Raw genomic sequence first — 22,539 nt, 5'->3', positions numbered from 1 at the left:
ATAAAGTCAGGTGTGAAGCCACATCCTACCTACTAATATTAATACAATTGCAAATTTCTTAAAATTCACTTTTTAAAAATAAGTAAATAAAAGAAAAAGTGTCATTAGTTTGAGAGAGGAGTGCAAGCTGGCCCATACAGTAAATATTTGAAATCACAGATCCAGAATATCTTAGTAAAAAGGCTCTGTCCTTGTCTGTTCAGGTTATCAAAGTGCTAATACTCAACATTAGACATAATACCCTCTGGGCTATGACTGAGTTTGTTTTACACTTTTCAATCAGAAGACAACTTCCAAAGTTATTGATATTGAAAGTATAATTTCTGACATGAAGGTTAAAACCAGTGCACCATGTCTCATCAAGAGTATCTTCAGCTCCAGTCCCTCTACCTCTACTTTCCATCCCCAAAAAAAGGAGAAGCACCCACCAGAGTTAGCTGAAAGCCCACCCCATGTCCCATATACCTCTTCCACATCTAATCTGAAGCACAACATGGGAAAACAGGTAATGACTTCCTTCAGCACAAACTGGCCCACATGAATAAAGAAACCAGAACTATTCTCTATGGCATTATAAAAGACAGGTCTCAAGTGGTTTTTGTTGTGTTGTTGTTGTTTTTAATTTCTCATTTCCAAAAAGAAAAATGTTGCATAAACATAAAGCACTACAGACCTTGGGTTGAGGGCTGCAACCACAACATTTAAGAAATACTTGTCTCAGAGAAAAGCAAATACTACATTATCTCACTCATATACGGAATCTGAAAAAAAGAAACCCCAAACCAAACCCACAGATAGAGGACAGACTGGTGGTTGCCAGAGGGTGGGGGTGGAGGAAATGAGTGAAGGCGGTCAAGAGACGCAAACTTCCAGTCAGAAGATAAGTAAGTCCTGGAAAAGTAATGTATACCATGGCAACTATAGTTAGTACTGTATTTTATATTTGCAAATTACTAAGAGAGTCATCTTAAAAGTTCTCATCACAAGAAAAAGAGCTTAGAACTATGTGAGGTTATGGGCATGAACTAAATTTATTGCGGTCATTGTTTGGCAATGTATATTATTGCGGTCATCGTTTGGCAATGTATACATTTATCAAATCATTATGTTGTACATCTAAAACAAATACAGTGTTAGATATCAGTTATATCGTACTTAAAAAAAGAATACATCCCCAATACATGTTCAAAACCACCCCCCAACCCCAAAAAAGAACTCTTGTCTCTACATTACCAGTGGAGAACAAACCACCAACTCTGAAATAATTGGGGCATGGGAAACCTTTTGCATGGACAGAAGGCGTGACTTCTCACAGAAATGAGCCCCTCAGACAGAATTTTTATTTATTGTTTCTGGAAGCTATGTTTACCCAGTTGCATTGTCACAACTATGAACTAGAAGCAGCTCTAACTTATACTAGTAATAAGTGGTCCTGAAGCACTCACTTACATAGAAATTTTAATTTAAGAAAACTAAGAATATGGAAAAGTTATGCTTATATAAATATTAAATATCACATTATGGACAGTAACTCAATGTTGCTTTAGTTAATAATCACAGATCCCATTTTGGGGGGGCAGTTTTCAGCATTGCCATGTTTTAGGCACTATGCTAAGTATTTCTCATGCATGTCCCTTTCTTTGCACAATGACCCTATGAGGTGGGCCCTATCCCCCTCTAGTTGATGAAGAAACAAGGTGCAGAGCAACTGAGTCACTTCCTGAAGTCACACTGCTAATAATTAACCAGGTCTGATGAAGGTCCAGACTTTTCACCTATAGTACATAAACTAAACAGTCTGTAAAATCGGGCTCCAAAACAAGTTTTTTGTTTTGTTTTAAGATTTTATTTATTTATTTGACAGAGACACCGAAGAGGGAACACAAGCAGGGGGAGGAGAGGGAGAAACAGGCTCCCCTCTGGGCAGGGAGCCCAATGCGGGGCTTGATCCTAGGACCCTGGGATCATGACCTGAGCCGAAGGCAGATGCTTAACGACTGAGCCACCTAGGTGCCCCATTCTTATTTTTTAAAAGAACTGAAAGGACTTTGAAACAAGTGTTGGAAAATGTCACCAGGATTTGGTAAGATTATGATCAAATGTTCACTGAGCTCCCAGTAGGCACCCTGTATTGCTAGATTCTGGGATACAGAAATCAATAAGAAATAGTTCTCATTTCTCAAAAAATTCCGTGATGTTGGTGGGGGACACAGGTACAGTGATAGACCATAATACATGACAGAAAGTATAACAACAGGGAGATACAGCATATTACAGAAAGCTGAGGAATGGTACTTAATCTAGCCAGTGTGTGGCAGGAAGTTTACTGGAGGAAGAATGGTGAAGAGTTGCCAGCCGAAGAGGGTGGGCTGCTCATCCCAGACAGAGAGCAAAGCCTGGCATGGACTAGAGGCAGGAAGTAGGGCAGTAGTATGGTAACAGGGGAGACTTGCAAAAAGGTCCGGGTGGTTAAAGCATGGAGTGAGAGGCAAGGCACAGGTAAGGCTGGAGAGGCGGGCAGGGTCCAAATCATGAAGAAGTTGAAATGCGTGAAGGGTTTTAAGCAGGGAAACAAGCTCAGAATTATCCTTTAGGGGCACCTGGGTGGCTCAGTGGGTTAAGCCTCTGCCTTCGGCTCACATTATCTCAGTGTCCTGGGATCGAGCTCCACATCAGGCTTTCTACTCTGCAGGGAGCCTTCTTCCCCCTCTCTCTCTGCCTGCCTCCCTGCCTACTTGTCATCTCTCTCTCTCTGTCAAATGAATAAGTAAAATCTTTAAAAGAAAAAAAAAGAATTATCCTTTAACTAAATTAAATCCCTCATGGGCTATGTGAAGTATGGGCTTAGAGTCACACAGCCCAAGGTTCAACTCCTGGCTCTATAGCTTATTAACTGTGAACTTTGGCAAGATACAAAACCTTCTAAGGGGGCGCCTCGGTGGCTCAGTTGGTTAAGCGTTTGCCTTCAGCTCAGGTTGTGATCTCAGGGTCCTGGGATTGAGCTCACTGGGGAGTCTGCTTCTCCTTCTCCCTCTCCCCACTGCTTGTGCTTGTGTTCTCTCTCTCAAATAAATAAAATCTTAAAAAAAAAATTAAACCTCTAAGCTTTAGTCTTGTCACCTGTAAAATGGGGGTGGGGGTAAATGAGGTAATGAATATAAAGCACTGGAACACAGTAAATGCTCCATAAAGGGGAGCTCTTATTATCGTTGATAATATTAAAAGACTAGAAGTTCAGAGAGACCCATAAGGGAGTCTAGATGAGGCACACTGAGGCCCCGAATAGCAATGAAAAAAACTGGACAATCTCAAACAGATGCAGGAAACAGAAATGATAAAATGTGATGACCACCTGGCTACGGGAGTAAGGGTACGAGGGGAGGAAGAGCGGTCAGTGAGCTCTAGGTCTAGGTTAGGTGACTCAAGGCCGGTGCCTGGTGGTGCCCCTGACAAAGAGAGTTAGGGAGGCAGAACAAGCCTGAGAATCTGGCTCATATGGACGAGGAAGTGTGTGTTTAGAAGTAGATAGCCAGCAGGCAAAGGGATGATCCGGAGTCTAGGGTGCAGAGGAGGCTTGGAGCTAAAAGAAGGGGGTGTCGCAAGTTATCTCACAGCATGGGAAGAGAAGAGATCACCCACAGAGGGCATATTCGGTCAGAAGAGCAAAGAGTTAGGTCAGGCTCTCGGAAAACCCACAGTGAAGAGTCAAGGAGAGAAAGAAAAGCCCCCAAAGAAAGAAGAGAACCACAAAGTACAAGAAGAGCCAGAACAGCTCAGTGTAATGGAAACTGAAGGAGCAGGACCTAATGGAGGGAGTCATCAGTAGTGCCCATGTAGTCGAGAAGTTCAGTAAGTTCCAAACATCCTCAGAATTTAGCAGAAACTGTTGCTGATTTTAGACCAAAGGGCACTTTTACTAGGACAAGGAGATACAACTGCTGGTCTAAGGTATTAACGGGAGTGAAGAAGTGGAAAGCGTCTACTGCAAATCTGGTAAAAGGGATAGAGAGGAATTAAGTAGTGATAAGGGAGGAATGTAGGGTCAAAGATTAGGTTACAAATTATTTTTAGGATGGCGTACCCTGAGCATTTTGTGAGAAGGAAAAGGTGGATGACAGAGAGTGATGATGCGGGAGAGAGAATCACTGACAGAGCACGGTCCTTGAGGAATTAAAAAGGAATTTTTAAGTATCCACTATGTGTCCAGGCACCACGCTAGGTCCTGGGGACACTTGTCCACAAACTGTCAGAGCAGAGTGTGGCATGAACACCAGTCTGGAGCGCATCTGTCCAGAGGAGCTCAGAAGGGGGCCCATCTGACTGGGGATTTATTAAACCCAAGCTTGTGCCTGCTCACCTTTCTACTCTCATTGTCCAACCCCGTGTCTGGCACCAACCTGCCAGGCATTCAGTAATGTTCCTGATATGAATGAATATATAGACTGGTCAGAAACTTTATTTCTAGGGGCAGAAATTTTACAAAAGAGATATGAAAATACATTCTAAGAAAAAGGAAATGGGGGCACTAAAATATAATAAGACATGAATTAAAATGTAGCACACATGCTCAGAAAACATGCATCTACAGACAGCTGAAGGTCAGGAGAATGGGGAGAATGGAGCACAAGGTTTAATCACATGGAAAAGGCCTGAAATGGTTCTAGGACTCTCTCTGGCCAAATGTACCCCCTAATCTACAAGCTTATGCTTAAAATTTATTTAACCATCTAAGAAGGGACAAAACTGTTCGTCTCAAAATTGCAGATAAAGGATTAAAAAGGAAACGTGTGTGAAATGATACATCAGCTAAAACCACTTTACTGGTTATGTGACACAGCCCAGGTTCCATAACCTCTGAGAAAGCAGACCGTGTGGCAGATGAGATCCCAAGCCCTTTTCAAATCTCTTGCTCAAAGGTTCTAAAGCATTGCTTCTTAGCCTTTTGGGGATCACATACTCCTGTGGGAACCTAATGAAAGCTACATATTCTACCCAGCCACCCCTCAAATAAATATAGATACAAGCACACAAAATTCCACAAATCATGAGAAACCCCTGACTGTAGACCTTCTTCCTAGCAGGAAATAAGCTGAGGTGCAGCTGTTTACAATGAAGATGCTTTGTCTTCCTTAAAATTAATGGAACCAGGTATCAGAGTGACCCTGCAAGACCTACAGGGGGTAGTTTGCTGCATGTCCACCTATGTGTCCTTCTGAACCAAGCCTCCTCATCTCTAAACTCCACAGTGCCAAGCGCTGTGCCCTGAATATAGTAAGTACCCACTTAATTTGTGAATTAAGTTGAAAGAATCAAACATGGTTCTGGAGTTTTCAGACATTTGGTGCTTCCTGAGGTCAACTGCAAATACTCCCTTTCAGAGACAAGTCTAAACTCACAGAAACCACCATGGGCTCATTCTACAAAATCTGTCAAATTTCAGGAATTGATTTCTATTTGATTAGAAGGGTTTAGCCCACCCCAGACAAGGAAGCTATACCTCAGTTCTGAAGCAGAATTTGATGACTCACCTCTTCCCCTCCCAAAGAAAACACACTTATTTGCTTTTTGTAGAAATTCCTAACATTTATATAACTCTTTATACTTAGATTTTTCCAATCCCTCTTACCTTCATTCAGTATTCATTTGGGAGATGGCAATATATGTAGTACTCCATTTTAAACGTAAGAAAAGAGCATATAATATTTAAGTGATCACAGAGAGGGCTTTCCACATAGCCCAGAACAAGGACCCCAAGCCACATTTTAATGAATATGCTAGTGCTTCTGTCATCCTTATAACAAGGTGAGAGGGGCCTCTTTACATTGACAGAATGAAACACTTGTGACATTTAATAAATTGTTCAATGATAACACCTAGTAGTACCTGTCATTTAAGAAACCAAAAGCCATGCCAATGTAAACAATTTTATATACAATGATTAAGTAGTTTTGTTTTTTCAATATTCAGTCATAATCAAATTGACCTATTATTTATGACTTTTTAAAAAAGCAGAGCCTACTGTATATAATAGGGGGAAAATTCCATACTTACCTACTGCACAATGTAAAATCTAGAGGGAAAAAAAGGTGGGGGGGGAAGAGTTAGTAAAGATCAATAACAACATACAGTTCCTATAAACTTTTCAGTATTAGACTTAAAAAACACACATTTCATTTTTAAACTTGGTTATTTAACAAAATGTACATTCTTATTTATTTTTGTTTGTTCCTTTTTAGTTTGTGAATCTGTAGAAGATTTCCTAAGAAATAAATCTTACCCAGTAGTCTACCAGACGTCATGAATCTCTTTTACAATCATAAACTTCTAAGAGCAATAGGTATCCCTCTTCCACGGCCCATATTCTACAGAACAGAACGGTCACAGACTACAAAACACAGAGTCAGAAGAGCCTTTGTTGGCTCCTTACCCAGCAGGCCCTTCAATGCAGATATTCATTCAACCTACAAAGCTCACAGTGAGACTCCATCTTGTCTCACTTGGTGACCTCATTACAGGCATTTTCCCAGTCCAATATGTGACCCTAGATCTCTTCATGCTCCAGGCCCACACTGCAAACTGGCTTTGGACATCTCCATCTAGGTGTACTAGCAGCACCTCAAACATGGCATGCCTCTTCAAGAAACTCCCCTTTCCTTCCCTCATACCTGCTATGCTTTTTGATCATCAACCTCCCAGTCTCCCAAGTTCAGCTGTTCTCTTGTTCCCTGACCTACAAGTCCTACTAGTTTCTAAGTTCTACATATACTTCTGGCATCAGTCTTCCCTGTTTTTATTTCCAGTGCCTTGGATGAGACTGCTACCTCCTCTCCTTCTCAGTGGTCATCCAAGTGGCCAATTAGGTTATTGTAAATTGTCTTCTAATCCATCCTGTATATGGCATTGCTTTAACCCAGGTGGTGGTTTCCGTAAAGATGTAATCTAAGGAGCTGGGTTCGAGATGGTGGTGTAGCAAGACCTGCACTCACCTCCTCTGTGGATACAAATCTACAGCTAACTGTAGAATAATCCTTCCTAAAAGGGACCTGAAAGGTCAATGAACAGGAGCCTTCACAACAAAGAATAAAAAGATAGCAGCAGGATGGGAAAGAGGGGCAGAAACACAGACTGGCTAGGGAATAAAACAAACCCAGCTATGGTGGGTCACAATTGGGAGGGGCATCAAAAGTATAGATTTCTCCCAGAGGATCAAAGGTACCTGAGTTCTATGTCTGGCACCCAAATCCTTAGATCCTGCACAGGAGAGACGAGCCCCCAAAACACTAGGCTCTGAAAATCAATAGGAATCACCTTTACAAGGTCTATAAAGCTGCAGGAAACAGAAAACCTGATCTTAAAGGGCCCATATACAGACTCACTCATCCCAGAAACCAGTGTAAAACATCAACTTGAAGCGTACATAGAGCACAGATTAAGGAGAATCATTTGCTAACCTTAAAAGCATCTGCCTGAAGGGGCAGGAAACAGCAGGGACTCTCTCTGGAAACTGACACCAGTGGGAGCAATTTTTGCAATTCAAGTCTACCTTACTAATGTGGGTGCTGGTGGGCACCATTTTGGAATTCCTCTAAAATTCTAGTAACAGTGGGAATACCCTGCAGAGCACCCAGCCCACAGACACGCTGCAGTAGCTGCAGCTACCTGCAGCCCAACCAAGTGTCAGAGTAGCCCACCAACCACAGCCCCAGGCCCTGGCACAGCAGGAGGGCACGCACAGCCCACGAAGGAGATACCCCTTGAGCACCTGGTTTTGGTGACTGAGAGACTATATTTCTGGGCCAAATAGTACCATAAGGTCACTCATTCAAGACTGGGAGAGGTAGCTGACTTACCTCATCCGGAGAAACAAACACAAAGAGTTAGGCAAGATGAGACAGAGTAATATGTTCCAAAGAAAAGAACATGACAAAATTCTCAGAAAAAGAACCAAATGAATCACAGATAAGCAATCAGCCTGATTTAAAAAGTTCAAAGAAATTATCATATAGATGCTCAGTAAACTCAGTAGAAAACTGGTTGAACACAATGAGAACTTAAACAAAGATATAGTAAATTTACGAAAGTACCAAACAGAAATTTGAAAAATAAACTGGAAGGGTTCAAAAGCAGACTGGATGAAGTAGAAGAATGCATCAGCAAGCTGGAAGACAAAGCAAGGGAATTGGCCCAGAAAGAATAGCAAAATGAAACTAAAAAATTGAGACGAGTCAAACAGATAGAGGGGATGAAGAAGATCAAACTTTCGGTTATAGGGGCGCCTGGGTGGCTCAGTGGGTTAAAGCCGCTGCCTTCGGCTCAGGTCATGATCTCAGGGTCCTGGGATCGAGCCCCGCATCGGGCTCTCTGCTCAGCGGGGAGCCTGCTTCCTCCTCTCTCTCTGCCTGCCTCTCTGCCTACTTGTGATCTCTGTCTGTCAAATAAATAATAAAATCTTTAAAAAAACAAAACAAAAAAAAAAAACAACAAACTTTCGGTTATAAAATAAATTAAGGATTCCAAACACCTACAAATCCAACAGGAGATCAAAGAGAAGGAGAGCGGCATTTCTAGAAACAGAAAATCAACCACATTCTGAAAGGTAGGACTGGTGGAGAAGTGAATCCAAAGTGACGGGAAGATAGACCGCAGTGGGAGGGGCCGGCTCCCGGCAAGCATCCGAGCAACAGAGCGCAAAATCAGAACTTTTAGAAGTCTGATTCACTGAGGGACATCGCTCCAGAGGCTAAGCTGGGGTGAAGCCCAGGTGGGGACACTGTGGTGTCAGGTCCCGCAGGGTCACAGAAGGTTCGGGGGTGTCTGAGTGTCCTAGAGCTCACAGGTATTAGAGCGGGGAAGCTGGCTATAGAGACGGAGCCGGGGAGTGAACTCTCAACTTGGGGTTACCTTGAACCGTAATCCGTGGCACAGTCAGACCAGTGCTCTGTGAGCAGGGACCCCACAAAATCTGGGAAGAACCCCCCCCACCAGAAGAGTGGCAGGGATCTGCTGGGTTTGGAGACTCCAGGTGGGGCTGTGTGCCAGAGACACTTAGTCACAGGCTGGGTGAGCTTGGAGCACAACTGGAGGCCAGAGAGACAGGAATGATTGAGCACTTTTCTCTGAGGGCGCAATGAGGACTGGGGCCCTGAGCTCTTGGCTCTTCCGGGCCGGAGATTGGGAGGCCGCCATTTTCATTCTCGTCCTCCAGAACTCTATGGAAAGTATTCAGGGAACAAAAGCTCCCAAAAGCGAGTCCACACGGATCACTTAGCCCGGCCCCTGGTAAGGGTGGTGCAATTCCACCTTGGGCAAAGACACTTGAGAATCACTACAACAGGCCCCTCCCCCAGAAGATGTGGAAGAAATCCAGCCAAGACCAAGTTCACTTACCGAGGAGAACAGCAGAATTCCAGAGGAGGAGAAAGCAAAGCACGGAATTCATGTCTTTCTCCCCATGATTCTTTAGTCTTGCAAAGTTAATTAATTTTTTTAATTTTATTTTTTTCTTATTCTAAAATTTTTTTAACTTTTACTCTTTCCTCTTTTAACATTTTTAAACTAATTTATCTTAATATCTTTCATAAATCTTTTTTGAACCTTCATTATTTAGTCATATTTTATCCTTCATTGTATCTAACTTTATATTTTGTATACACATAGGGTTTTTTCTTCTAAAAAAATTTGGGATACAACTTCTTCTAAGAGATCAAAATATACTCTAAATCTAGCACAGGGCTTCGTTCTAGTCTACAGCTTGAACAAATTCTCTCCAATTTCTTTTTCTTTATTCTCCCAACCGACTTATCAACTCCTTTTTTTAGAGATTTTTAAAAAAAATTTTCATCTTTATAGTCATATTCCATCCCTTCATCATGTTTACCTTTATTTTGTGTATATACACACAAAATAAGGGTATATATGTATATATATACATATGTATACACACACACACACACACACACACACACACACACACACGTTTTTCATTCTTTAAAACTTTGAGAGGTAGTTTCTTCTAAGATACCAAAATACTCCCAAAATTAAGTGGGTGACTCTGTTCTATTCACCAGTCTAATATATATATTTTCTTTTTTATATTTTTTCCTTTTAAAAATTTTTTTTTTTCTTCTGAACTTCTTTTTACCCCCTTTCTTCCCCCCATGATTTGGGATCTCTTCCAATTGGTTAAAGCACATTTTCCAGAGGTCTTTACCACCCTTTTAATATTTTATTCTCTCCTTCATATACTCTTATCTGGATAAAATGACAAGGCAGAAAAACTCACCACAAAAAAAAGAACAAGAGGCAGTACTGAAGTATAGGGACCTAAACAATATGGACATTGGTAATAAGTCAGATCTAGAGTTCAGAATGATGATTCTCAAAGTGCTAGCTGGGCTCGAAAAAGGCATGGAAGATATTAGAGAAACCCTGTCTGGAGAAATATAAGCCCTTTCTGGGGAAATAAAAGAACTAAAATCTAACCAAGTTAAAATAAAAACCTCTATTAAGGAAGTGTAATAAAAAATGGAGGCTCTTACTGCTAGGATAAATGAGGCAGAAGAGAGAATTAGCGATACAGAAGACCAAATGACAGAGAATAAAGAAGCTGAGCAAAAGAGAGACAAATAACTACTGGACCATGAGGGAAGAATCCGAGAGATAAGTGACACCATAAGATGAAACAACATTAGAATAACTGGGATTCCAGAAGAAGAAGAAAGAGAGAGGGGAGCAGAAGGTATACTGGAGAAAATTACTGTAGAGAATTTCCCTAATACGGCACAGGGAACAAGCATCAAAATCCAGGAGGCGCAGAGAACACCCCTCCAAATCAATAAAAATAGGTCCGCACCCCATCATCTAATAGTAAAATTTACAAGTCTTAGTGACAAAGAGAAAATCCTGAAAGCAGCCCGGGAAAAGAAGTCTGTAACATACAATGGTAAAAATATTAGATTGGCAACAGACTTATCCACAGAGACCTGTCAGGCCAGAAAGGACTGGCATGATATATTCAGAGAACTAAATGAGAAAAACATGCAGCGAAGAATACTATACCCAACTTGGCTATCATTGAAAATAGAAGGAGAGATAAAAAGCTTCCAGGACAAAAACAAAAAGAATTTGTAAACACCAAACCAGCTCTACAGGAAATATTGAAAGGGGTCCTCGAAGCAAAGAGAGAGCCTAAAAGTAGTAGATCAGAAAGGAACAGAGACAATATACAGGAATAGTCACCTTACAGGCAATACAATGGCACTAAATTCATATCTCTCAATAGTTACCCTGAAAGTAAATGGGCTAAATGCCCCAATCAAAAGACACAAGGTATAGGAATGGATAAAAAAGATACGACCCATCAATATGCTGTCTATAAGAAACTCATTTTACACCCAGAGACACCTCCAGATTTAAGGTGAGGGGGCGGAAAACAATTTACCATGCTAATGGACATCAAAAGACAGCTGGGGTGGCAATCCTTATATCAGATCAATTAGATTTTAAGCCAAAGCCTATAATAAGAGATGAGGAAGGACACTATATCATACTCAAAGTGTCTGTCCAACAAGAAGATCTAACAATTTTAAATATCTATGCCCCTAACGTGGAAGCAGCCAACTATGTAAACCAATTAATAACAAAATCAAAGAAACACATCAACAATAACATAATAATAGTAGGGGAATATAACACTCCCCTCAATTGAAATGGACAGGTCATCCAAGGAAAAGATCAACAAGGAAATAAAGGCCTTAAATGACACAATGGACCAGATGGACATCACAGATATATTCAGAACATTCCATCCCAAAGCAACAGAATACACATTCTTCTCTAGTGCACATGGAACATTCTTCAGAATAGATCACATCCTCGGTCCTAAATCAGGTCTCAACCGGTATCAAAAGACTGGGATCATTCCCAGGATATTTTTAGACCACAACACTCTGAAGCTAAAACTCAATCACAAGTGGAAATTTGGAAAGAACCCAAATACATGGAGACTAAACAGCATCCTTCTAAAGAATGAATGGGTCAACCAGGAAATTAAGGAAGAATTGAAAAAAATTCATGGAAACAAATGATAATGAAAACACAATGGTTCAAAATCTGTGGGACACAGCAAAGGCAGTCCTGAGAGGAAAATTTATAGCGGTACAAGCCTTTCTCAAGAAACAAGAAAGGTCTCAAATACACAACCTAACCCTACACCTAAAGGAGCTGGAGAAAGAACAACAAAGAAAGCCTAGCAGGAGAAGAGAAATAATAAAGATCAGAGCAGAAATCAATGAAATAAAAACCAAAAAAACAATGGAACAAATCAACGAAACTAGGAGCTGGGTCTTTGAAAGAATTAATAAATTGATAAACCCCTGGACAGACTTATCAAAAAGAAAAGAGAATGGACCCAAATAAAATCATGAATGAAAGAGGAGATATCACAATCAACACCAAAGAAATACAAACAATTATAAGAACATATTATGAGCAACTATACGCCAGCAAATTTGACAATCTGGAAGAAATGGATGCATTCCTAGAGACATATAAACTACCACAACTGAACCAGGAAGAAATAGAAAACCTGAACAGACCCATAACCAGTAAGAAGATTGAAACAGTCATCAAAAATCTCCAAACAAACAAAAGCCCTGGGCCAGATGGCATCCCAGGGGAATTCTACCAAACATTTAAAGAAAAATTAATTCCTATTCTCCTGAATCTGTTCCAAAAAACAGAAATGGAAGGAAAACACATTTTATGAGGCCACCATTAACCTGATCCCAAAACCAGACAAAGATCCCATCAAAAAAGGGAATTACAGACTAATATCCTTGATGAACACAAATGTGAAAATTCTCACCAAAATACTAGACAATAGGATCCAACAGTATATTAAAAGGATTATTCACCACGACCAAGTGGGATTTATTCCAGGGCTGCAAGGTTGGTTCAACATCTGCAAATCAATCAATGTGATATAATACATTAATAAAAGAAAGGACAAGAACCATATGATACTTTCAATAGATGCTGAAAAAGCATTTGACAAAGTACAGCATCCTTTCCTGATCAAAACTCTTCAAAGTGTAGGGATAGAGGGTACATACCTCAGTATCATCAAAGCCATCTATGAAAAACCCATGGCGAATATCATTCTCAATGGAGAAAAGCAGAGCTTTTCCTCTAAGGTCAGTAACACAGCAGGGATGTCCACTATCACTAGTACTATTCAACACAGTACTGGAAGTCTTAGCCTCAGCAATCAGACAACAAAAAGAAATTAAAGGCATCCAAATTGGCAAAGAAGAAGTCAAACTATCACTCTTTGCAGATGATATGATACTACATGTGGAAAACCCAAAAGACTCCACTCCAAATCTGCTAGAACTTGTACAGGAATTCAGTAAAGTGTCAGGATATAAAATCAATGCACAGAAATCAGTTGCATTTCTTTAAACCAACGGTACAGAAGAAAGAGAAATTAAGGAGTCAATCCCATTTACAACTGCACTCAAAACCATAAGATACCTAGAAATAAACCTAACCAAAGAGGCAAAGAATCTATACTCAGAAAACTATAAAGTACTCGTGAAAGAAATTGAAGAAGACACAAAGAAATGGAAAAGTGTTCCATGCTCATGGATTGGAAGAACAAATATTGTGAAAATGTCTATGCTATCTAAAGCAATCTACACGCTTAATGCAATCCCTATCAATTTTTTTCAAAGAAATCATCGAATAATCCTAAAATTTATATGGAATCAGAAAGGACCTCGAATAGCCAGAGGAATGCTGAAAAAGAAAGCCAAAGTTGGTGGCATCACAATTCCAGAATTCAAGCTCTATTACAAAGCTGTTATCATCAAGACAGTATGGTACTGGCACAAAAGCAGAATAATGGAGATCAATGGAGCAGAATAGAGAGCCCAGAAATAGACCCTCAACTCTATGGTCAACTAATCTTCGACAAAGCAGGAATGAACGTCCAGTAGAATAAAGATGGTCTCTTCAACAAATGGTGTTGGGAAAATTGGACAGCCACATGCAGAAAAATGAAACTGGACCATTTCCTTACACAACACATGAAAATAGACTCAAAATGGATGAAGGACCTCAATGTGAAAAAGGAATCCATCAAAATCCTTGAGGAGAACGCAGGCAGCAACCTCTTTGACCTCAGCCGCAACAACTTCTCCCTAGGAATATCGCCAAAGACAAGGGAAGCAAGGGCAAAAATGAACTATTGGGACTTCATCAAGATCAAAAGCTTTTGCACAGCAAAGGAAACAGTTAACAAAACCAAAAGACAACTAACAGAATGGGAGAAGATATTTGCAAATGACATATCAGATAAAGGGCTAGTATCCAAAATCTTTAAAGAACTTATCAAATTCAACACCCAAAGAACAAGTAATCCAATCAAGAAATGGGCAGAGGACAGGAACTGAGATTTCTGCAAAGACATCCAGATGGCCAACAGACACATGAAAAGTGCTCCACATCACTCGGCATCAGGGAAATACAAATCAAAACCACAATGGGATACCACCTCACGCTAGTTAGAATGGCTAAAATTAACAAGTCAGGAAATGACAGATGCTGGTGAGGATGCGGAGAAAGGGCAACCCTCCTACACTGTTGGTGGGAATTCAAGCTGGTGCAGCCACTCTGGAAAACAGCATGGAGGTTCCTCAGAAAGTTGAAAATAGAGCTACCCTATGACCCAGCAATTGCACTACTGGGTATTTACCCTAAAGATACAAATGTAGTGATCTGAAGGTGATCCGAACATGCACCCAAATGTTTATAGCAGCAATGTCCACAATAGGCAACTATGGAAAGAACCTAGATGTCCATCAACAGATGAATGGATAAAGAAGATGTGGTGTATATATACAATGGAATACTATGCAGCCATCACAAGAAATGAAATCTTGCCATTTGCGATGACGTGGATGGAACTAGAGGGTATTATGCTGGGCGATATAAGTCAATCAGAGAAAGACAATTATCATATGATCTCCCTGATATGAGGAAACTGATAGGCAATGTGGAGGGTTTGGGAGGTAGGGAAGGAAAAAAATGAAACAAGATGGGATCGGGAGGGAGACAAACCATAAGAGACTCTTAATCTCACAAAACAAACTGAGGGTTGCCGGTAGGGAGGGGGTAGGGAGAAGGCGGTTGGGTTATAGACATTGGGGAAGGTATGTGCTATGGTGAGTGCTCTGAAGTGTGTAAACCTGGAGATTCACAGACCTGTACCCTTGGGGCTAATAATACATTATATGTTAATAAAAAAATAAAAAATTATATTATAAAGATAAAATAAATTAAGTCAAGGAGATGAAAAGTATAGCATAGGGAATATAGTCAATAATATTGTAATAATGTTGTATGGTATAATCTATGACTAAGCAGGCAAGATACACTGGGAAAAGTCTCTTCAAAAATGGTGCTGGGAGGGGCACCTGGGTGGCTCAGTCGTTATGCATTGGCCTTCGGCTCAGGTCATGATCTCAGTGTCCTGGGATCGAGCCCCACATCGGGCTCTCTGCTCAGCGGGAAGCCTGCTTCTCCCTCTGCCACTCCCCGTGCCTGTATTCCCTCTCTTGCTGTCTCTCTCTGTAAAATAAATAAATAAAATCTTTAAAAACGTGGTGCTGGGGAAACCGGACAGCTACATACAAACAATGAAACCAGACCACTTTCTTATACCATATACAAAAATAAAATCAAAATGGGTTAAAGACCTAAATGTGAAACCTGAAGCCATAAAACTAGAAGAAATACATGCAGTAATCTCTTTGGCGTCTGTGGTGGAAACATTTTTCTAGATGTGTCTTTTTTGGCAAGGGAAACAAAAGCAAAATTAAAACTATTGGGAATACACCAAAATAAAAAACTTTTGTCCAGCAAAGGAAACCACCAATAAAAAAAAAGACAACTCACTCAATAGGAGAAAATATGTGCAAATGATGTATCCAATAAGGTTATATATATAAGATTAATAGCCAAAATATATAAAGGCCTTATATATCTTAACACCAAAAAACCAAAAATCCAATTAAAATATGGGTAGAGGACAGGAGTAAACATTTTTCCAGAGAAGACATACAGATGGCCAACAGACACATAAAAAGATGTCCAACATCACTAAGTATCAGGGATATGCAAATGAAGACCTACGAGATACCACCTCACACCTGTTAGAATGACTACAATCAAAAAGACAAAAAATAACAAGTGTTGCCAAGGATGTTGAGAAAAAAAGAACCCTCTTATACTATTGGTGGGAATGCAAGCTGATGCAGCCACTGTGGAACATAGTATGGAGGTTCCTCAAAAAGTTAAAAACAGAACCAGCATAGGATCCAGTAATTCCCCTGCTGGGTATTTACCCAAAGAATAAACACTAACTGGAGAACATATATACACCCACTGTGTTTACTGTAGCACTATTTACAATAGCCAAGATATGGAAGCAACCTAAATGTCCACTGATTAATGGATACAGAAGATATGTTATATATACACAGTAGAATATTACCCAGCCACAAAAAAGAATGACATCTTGCCATTTGCAACAACACTGATGGATCCAGAGTCTTATGCCAAGCAAAGAAAGTCAGTCAGAAAAGACAAATACCATGACTTTACTCATATGTGGAATTTAAGAAACAAAATAAAGAAAAAAAGACAAAAACAAAAAAATAGACTCTTAACTATACAGGACAAACTGGTGGCTGCCAGAGGGGAGGGGATGGAGGGATGGGTATAACAGGTGAAGGGGATTAAGAGTACAATTATGAGCACTGACTGTAATGAATAGAATTATTAAAACATTATATTGTGCACCTAAAATTAACATAATACTATACATTATTAATACTTGAATAAAGCTACTTCACACATTTATTTTATTTTTTTTTTAAGATTTTATTTATTTGACAGAAATCACAAGTAGGCAGAGGCAGGCAGAGAGAGAGGAGGAAGCAGGGTCCCTGCTGAGCAGAGAGCCTGATGAGGGGCTTGATCCCAGGACCCTGGGATCATGACCTGACCCAAAGGCAGAGGCTTTACCCACTGAGCCACTCAGGTGCCCCTACTTCACACATTTAAAGAATGAAAGAAAGAACTGAAGCCCAAAGGCATCTTTGTAGTTAGCCAAAAAAAAAAAAAAAAAAAAGTTGTATGGTGACAGATGGTAACCAGACTCATTGAGGTGAGCACTGCATAATACAGAGAATTGTTGAGTAACTGTGTTATTTACCTGAAATTAATATAACCCTGTATATCAACTATATTTCAATAGTAAAAATTATAAGAAAAAAGGTGATGTAATTGATGAATGTTATGAAGCTGTGGAAGTTTGGGGTACAAAGGAATCAAGGTCAAGAAGAATAGCAAAGGGGCTCCAGCAGTTATTTAAGTGTGGTGTGACAACTGCCTGCATAGTATATGAACTAAGAACACAGGAAAGAAAGAGTGCAGCTGAGAATCACTCAGATAAAGAATTGGTGGGGCTTGGTAATGGGAGTAGACAATAGAACAGGGAAAAAACTCCCCAAACTCCAATCTGAATCAGGTAATCACAATGCATTGGTTCCTGGACAACTTAATCTCAAGGGCTAAGAAAATATCCACAATTTTAAAAGGGGAGGGAGTTGATATAGTTGTTTATTTTGTCAAGTGCCCATTTTTAACTAAATACGGAATACTATCACAATCATTTTTTAAAAAGACTTATTTATTTATTTGAGAGAGAAGAGAGAGGGTGAGGGAGGGAGAAACAGACAGAAAGGGAAAGAGAGAATCCCAAGCAGACGCTCTGCTAAGCATGAAACCCAACAGGGGACTCGATCCCATGATCCTGAGATCACGACCTGAGCCAAAATCAAGAGTCAGATGCTTAACCAACCGAACCACCCAGGCACCCCCACTTCACTTTTTTTAAGGAACACAAGCTTAGGAAAGATATAACCTGAAAACAAATCTTTAAAAAAAAAAAAAAAAAAAGAAGAAGGTAAGAAATTAATTAGGATTCTAATTTTAGAAACAGCTCTGAAAATGTTCAAGAAAAAAAAAAAAATTGGCAGATGTGTCTCTATGTTCCGGCACTTTATCTAGCTACTTCCAAAATATCTTGTAATAATTAACACTTTCCCAGTTCACACAGTACCTTTACAAATGTGGTTTTTAAAAAAAGGAAAAAATTAAGAGAAGTGAAGACACCTTAACAGACCCTTAAGACTACATCAAGTGGGATAACATTCATATTGTAGGGCTCTCAAAAGGAGGAGAGAGAGAGAAAGGGCAAGAAAAATTATTTGAAGAAGTAATGGCTGAAACTTCCCTAATCTGGGGAAGGAATTAAAATCCAAGTCCTGGAAGCCCAGAGTTTCAAATAAGATGAGCCCAAAGAGATCCACACCATGATACATTATAATTAAAATTCTAAGAGTTAAGGATTAAGAGAGAATCCTAAAAGCAACAAGAGAAAAACAACTTGTTATGCTCAAGGGAAACTCTAGAAGGCTACATAAGCAGATTTTTCAGTAGCAACTTTACATGCCAGAAGACAGTGGCATGACATATACAAAGTGCTGAAAGGAAAAAACTTCCAACCCAAATTCCCTGCCCAGCAAAATTATCATTCAGAACTTAAGGAGAGATTAAGAGCTTTCACTGTAAGCAAAAGCTAAAGGAATTCACCACCACTAAACCAGCCCTACAATAAATGTTAAAGGGACTTCTTTAAGCTAAGTAGTAAGAAAACATAGGAAAGTAAAAATCTCACTGGAAAAGGTAACTATATAATAAAGGTAGTGACCAGTCACTTATAAAGCAAGCATGAAGGTTAAAAGATAAAAGTAGTAAACTTAACTGAAATTACAATAATTAGTTAAGGTAAGCATAAAATAAAAAGATATAAAAAAGAATCATCAAAAATAAAAAATGTGGGGGGTAGGAGTAAAAAGGCAAAGCTGTGACTTCTGTTTAACATTAAGTTGCTATCAAGTTAAAACACTGCTATTTGCATAAATATTTTTTGTGAACCTAATAGTAACCACAAGGAAAAAAACTTACAGTAAACACACAAAATAAAATGAGAAAGGAATTAAACATAACACTAAAGAAAACAAGCAAACCGCTAGGGAAGAGAAAAAGAAAGGAGCAGAGAGGAACTACAAAAACAGCCAGAAAACAATTAACACAATGACAATAAGTATACACCTATTAAAAATTATTTTAAATGTAAATGAACTAAATTCACCAATCAAAAGAGAGTGGCTGAATGGATAAAAAAAATTAGAACAATCTATATGCTGCCTACAAAACTCAGAAGTAAAAACACACATAGAGGGAAAGGGAAGGGTTAGAAAGATAATCTGTAAAATGGAAATGAAAAGAAAGCTGGAGTAACTATACTACTGTCCAATAAAATAGACTTTAAAACAAAGATTATAAGAGGGTCATGTGTGTGGCTCAGTTGGTTAAGTGTCTGACTCTTGATCTCAGTTCAGGTCTTCACCTCAGCATCAAGAGTTCAAGCCCTATGTTGGGCTCCACAGTAGGCTTATAGCCTATTTAAAAATAAATAAGTAAATAAGTAAAACAAAGACGGGCATTATATAATGATTTAGGGGTCAACCCAGCAAGAAGATACTACATTTATAAATATATATGCTCCCAACACAGGAGCACCAAAATATATAAAGCAATTATTAACAGACCTAAAGGGAGAAATTGAAAGCAATACAATAATAGTAGGAGACTTTAATACCTTACTTTCATCAACAGATAGATGATCCACACAGAAAAAATCAATAAGGAAACACTGGTCTTAAATGACACATTAGACCTGATGGAGTTAATAGATATATATAGAATATTCCACCCAAAAGTAGCAGAATACACATTCTTATCAATTGCACATGGAACATTCTTCAGGACAGATCACACGTTGGGCCATAAAACAATCTCAATAAATTAAAAATGAGTGAACTCATATTAAACATCTTTTCCGACCGCAATGGTACAAAACTAGAAATTAAGTACAAGAAAAAAACAGGAAAACCCACAAAAACATGGAGATTAAACAGCATGCTATTGAGCAATCAATGGTTCATTGAAGAAACCAAAGGAGAGATTAAAAAAAAAAATCTAGAGACAAACGGACACAAAAATCAGACATACCAAAATCTATGGGATGCAGCAAATGAGGTTCTGAGAGGGAAGTTCATAGCAATACAGGCCTACCTCAAGAAACAAACAAAATTCTCAAAAAAACAATCTAACTTTGCACCTAAAGGAACTAGAAAAAGAACAAAAAAAAAGAGCCCAAATTAGTAGAAGGAAGAAAATAATAGAGATCAGAGTAGAAATAAATGAAATAGAGTTCAAAAAAAAAAAGATTTATTCAATTGAGAGAGAAAGTGGGGAGAGGGGCAGAGGGACAAGCAGACTCTCCACTGAGCAGGGAGCCTGATGGGAGGAGGCTTGATCTCATGACCTGAGCCAAAGTCAGACACTTAACCTACTGAGCCCCACGCATCCCTGAAATAGAGATTTAAAGCATGATAAAAAAGACCAATGAAAGTAAGAGCTGGTTCTCTGAAAACAGAAATACAACAAACCCTTCACTAAACCAGCCAAGTAAAACAGAAGAGAGGATTCAAAGACGTAATACCAGAAATGAAAAAGAAATTACACCTGATACCACAGAAATAAAAGGATCATAAGAGACTACTATGAACAAGTACATGCCAACAAGCTTAACAACCTAGAAGAAATGAATAAATTCCTCAAAACATATAATCTTCTAAGAATGAATCATGAAAAACTGAAAATGTGAATAGATTGATTAACTAGTAAGGACACTGAAACAGTAATCAAAAGCCTCCCAACAAACAAAGTCCAGGACCAGATGGCTTCACTGGCAAATTCTACCAAACATTTGAAGATTTAATACCTATCCTTTTCAAACTCTTCAAAGGAAAGCTTCCAAGTGTTTTATAAGGCCAGCATCATCTATACCAAACTAGACAAGGACACCATAAAAAAAGAAATTATAGGCTAATATCCTCGATAAACATAGATGTAAAATCCTCAACAAGTTTAGCAAACTAAATTCAACAATACATTAAAAGGATCATATACCACAATCCAGTGGGATTTATTTCAGGGATGCAAGGATGGTTCTGCAAATCGATGTGATATACTACATCAATAGAATGAAAGATCAAAATCATATGATCATCTCAATAGATGCAGAAGAAGCATTCAACAAAATTTGACATCCAGGGACGCCTGGGTGGCTCAGTTGGTTAAGCCGCTGCCTTCAGCTCAGGTCATGATCCCAGGGTCCTGGGATCGTGTCCCGCATCGAGCTCCTTGTTCAGCGGGGAGCCTGCTTCTCTCTCTGCCTCTGCCTGCCACTCTGCCTGCTTGTGCTGTCTCTCTGACAAATAAATAAAATCTTAAAAAAAAAAAATTCAACATCCATTTATGATAAAAACTCTCAACAAAGTAGGTATAAGAGGGAACATACCTCAACATAATAAAGGCCCTAAATGACAATTCCATAGCTAACATTATACTCAGCAGTGAAAAGCATTCAGGAAAAACACAAGAACACTCACCACACTTGCCACTTTTATTCAACATAGTATTGAAAATCCTAGCCATAACAACTAGGCAAGAGAAAGAAACGAAAGGCCTCCAAATTGGTAAGGAAGAAATAAAACTGTTACTACTTGCAGATGATATGATACTATATATAGAAAATCCTAAAGATAGGGCGCCTGGGTGGCTCAGTGGGTTAAGCCGCTGCCTTCGGCTCAGGTCATGATCTCAGGGTCCTGGGATCGAGTCCCGCATCGGGCTCTCTGCTCAGCGGGGAGCCTGCTTCCCTCTCTCTCTCTCTCTCTCTGCCTGCCTCTGTGTCTACTTGTGATCTCTCTCTGTCAAATAAATAAAATCTTTAAAAAAAAAAAAGATAAAGAAAATCCTAAAGATTCCACCAAATAAACTGTTAGAACTAATAAATAAATGGATTCAGTGAAGTTGCAGGATACAAAATCAATATAGAGAAATCTGTGGTGTTCTATACACCAACGATAAAACATCAGAAAGAGAAATTAAGAAAATAATCTCACTTATAAATGCATCGAAAAGAATAAAATACCAAAGAATAACTTAACCAAGAAGGTGAAGGACTTGTGCACTGAAAACTATAAGACATTCATGAAAGAAATGTAAAAAGACACAAATAGTGAAAAGATATTCTGTGGTCATAATTTAGAAAAATTAATATTGTTAAAAAGTCCGTATTACCTAAAGCAATCTACAAATTCAATGTAATAGCTATCAAAAGTCTAGTGGCATACTTCAGAGACCTAGAACAAGTAACTTTAAAATATGTATGAAACAACAAAAGATCATCAACAGCCAAAGCAATTCTGAGAAAGAAGAACAGAGTTGGAGGTATCACACTGCTTGATTTCAAACTATACTACAAAGCTATGTAAT

General features: G+C 39.1%; 1 protein-coding gene across 1 annotated transcript in view; it reads right to left on the bottom strand.

Annotated features, from left to right (window-relative positions):
* The window catches only part of HACD2 (3-hydroxyacyl-CoA dehydratase 2), a 120,121-nt gene that overhangs the window by 78,012 nt on the left and 19,570 nt on the right, over positions 1 to 22,539 (bottom strand). Inside the window, exon 3 of the mRNA XM_032869499.1 lies at positions 6,052 to 6,070. Coding sequence (XP_032725390.1) covers positions 6,052 to 6,070 — 19 coding nt within the window. The remainder of the gene's footprint in view (positions 1 to 6,051; positions 6,071 to 22,539) is intronic.

Source organism: Lontra canadensis, unplaced genomic scaffold (assembly GCF_010015895.1).
Source record: "Lontra canadensis isolate GAN:19392208 unplaced genomic scaffold, GSC_riverotter_1.0 scaffold38, whole genome shotgun sequence".
In the NCBI taxonomy this organism is placed as follows: domain Eukaryota; kingdom Metazoa; phylum Chordata; class Mammalia; order Carnivora; family Mustelidae; genus Lontra; species Lontra canadensis.
Note: the sequence above shows the minus strand (reverse complement) of the source record. Positions and strands in the feature narration are given on the sequence as shown.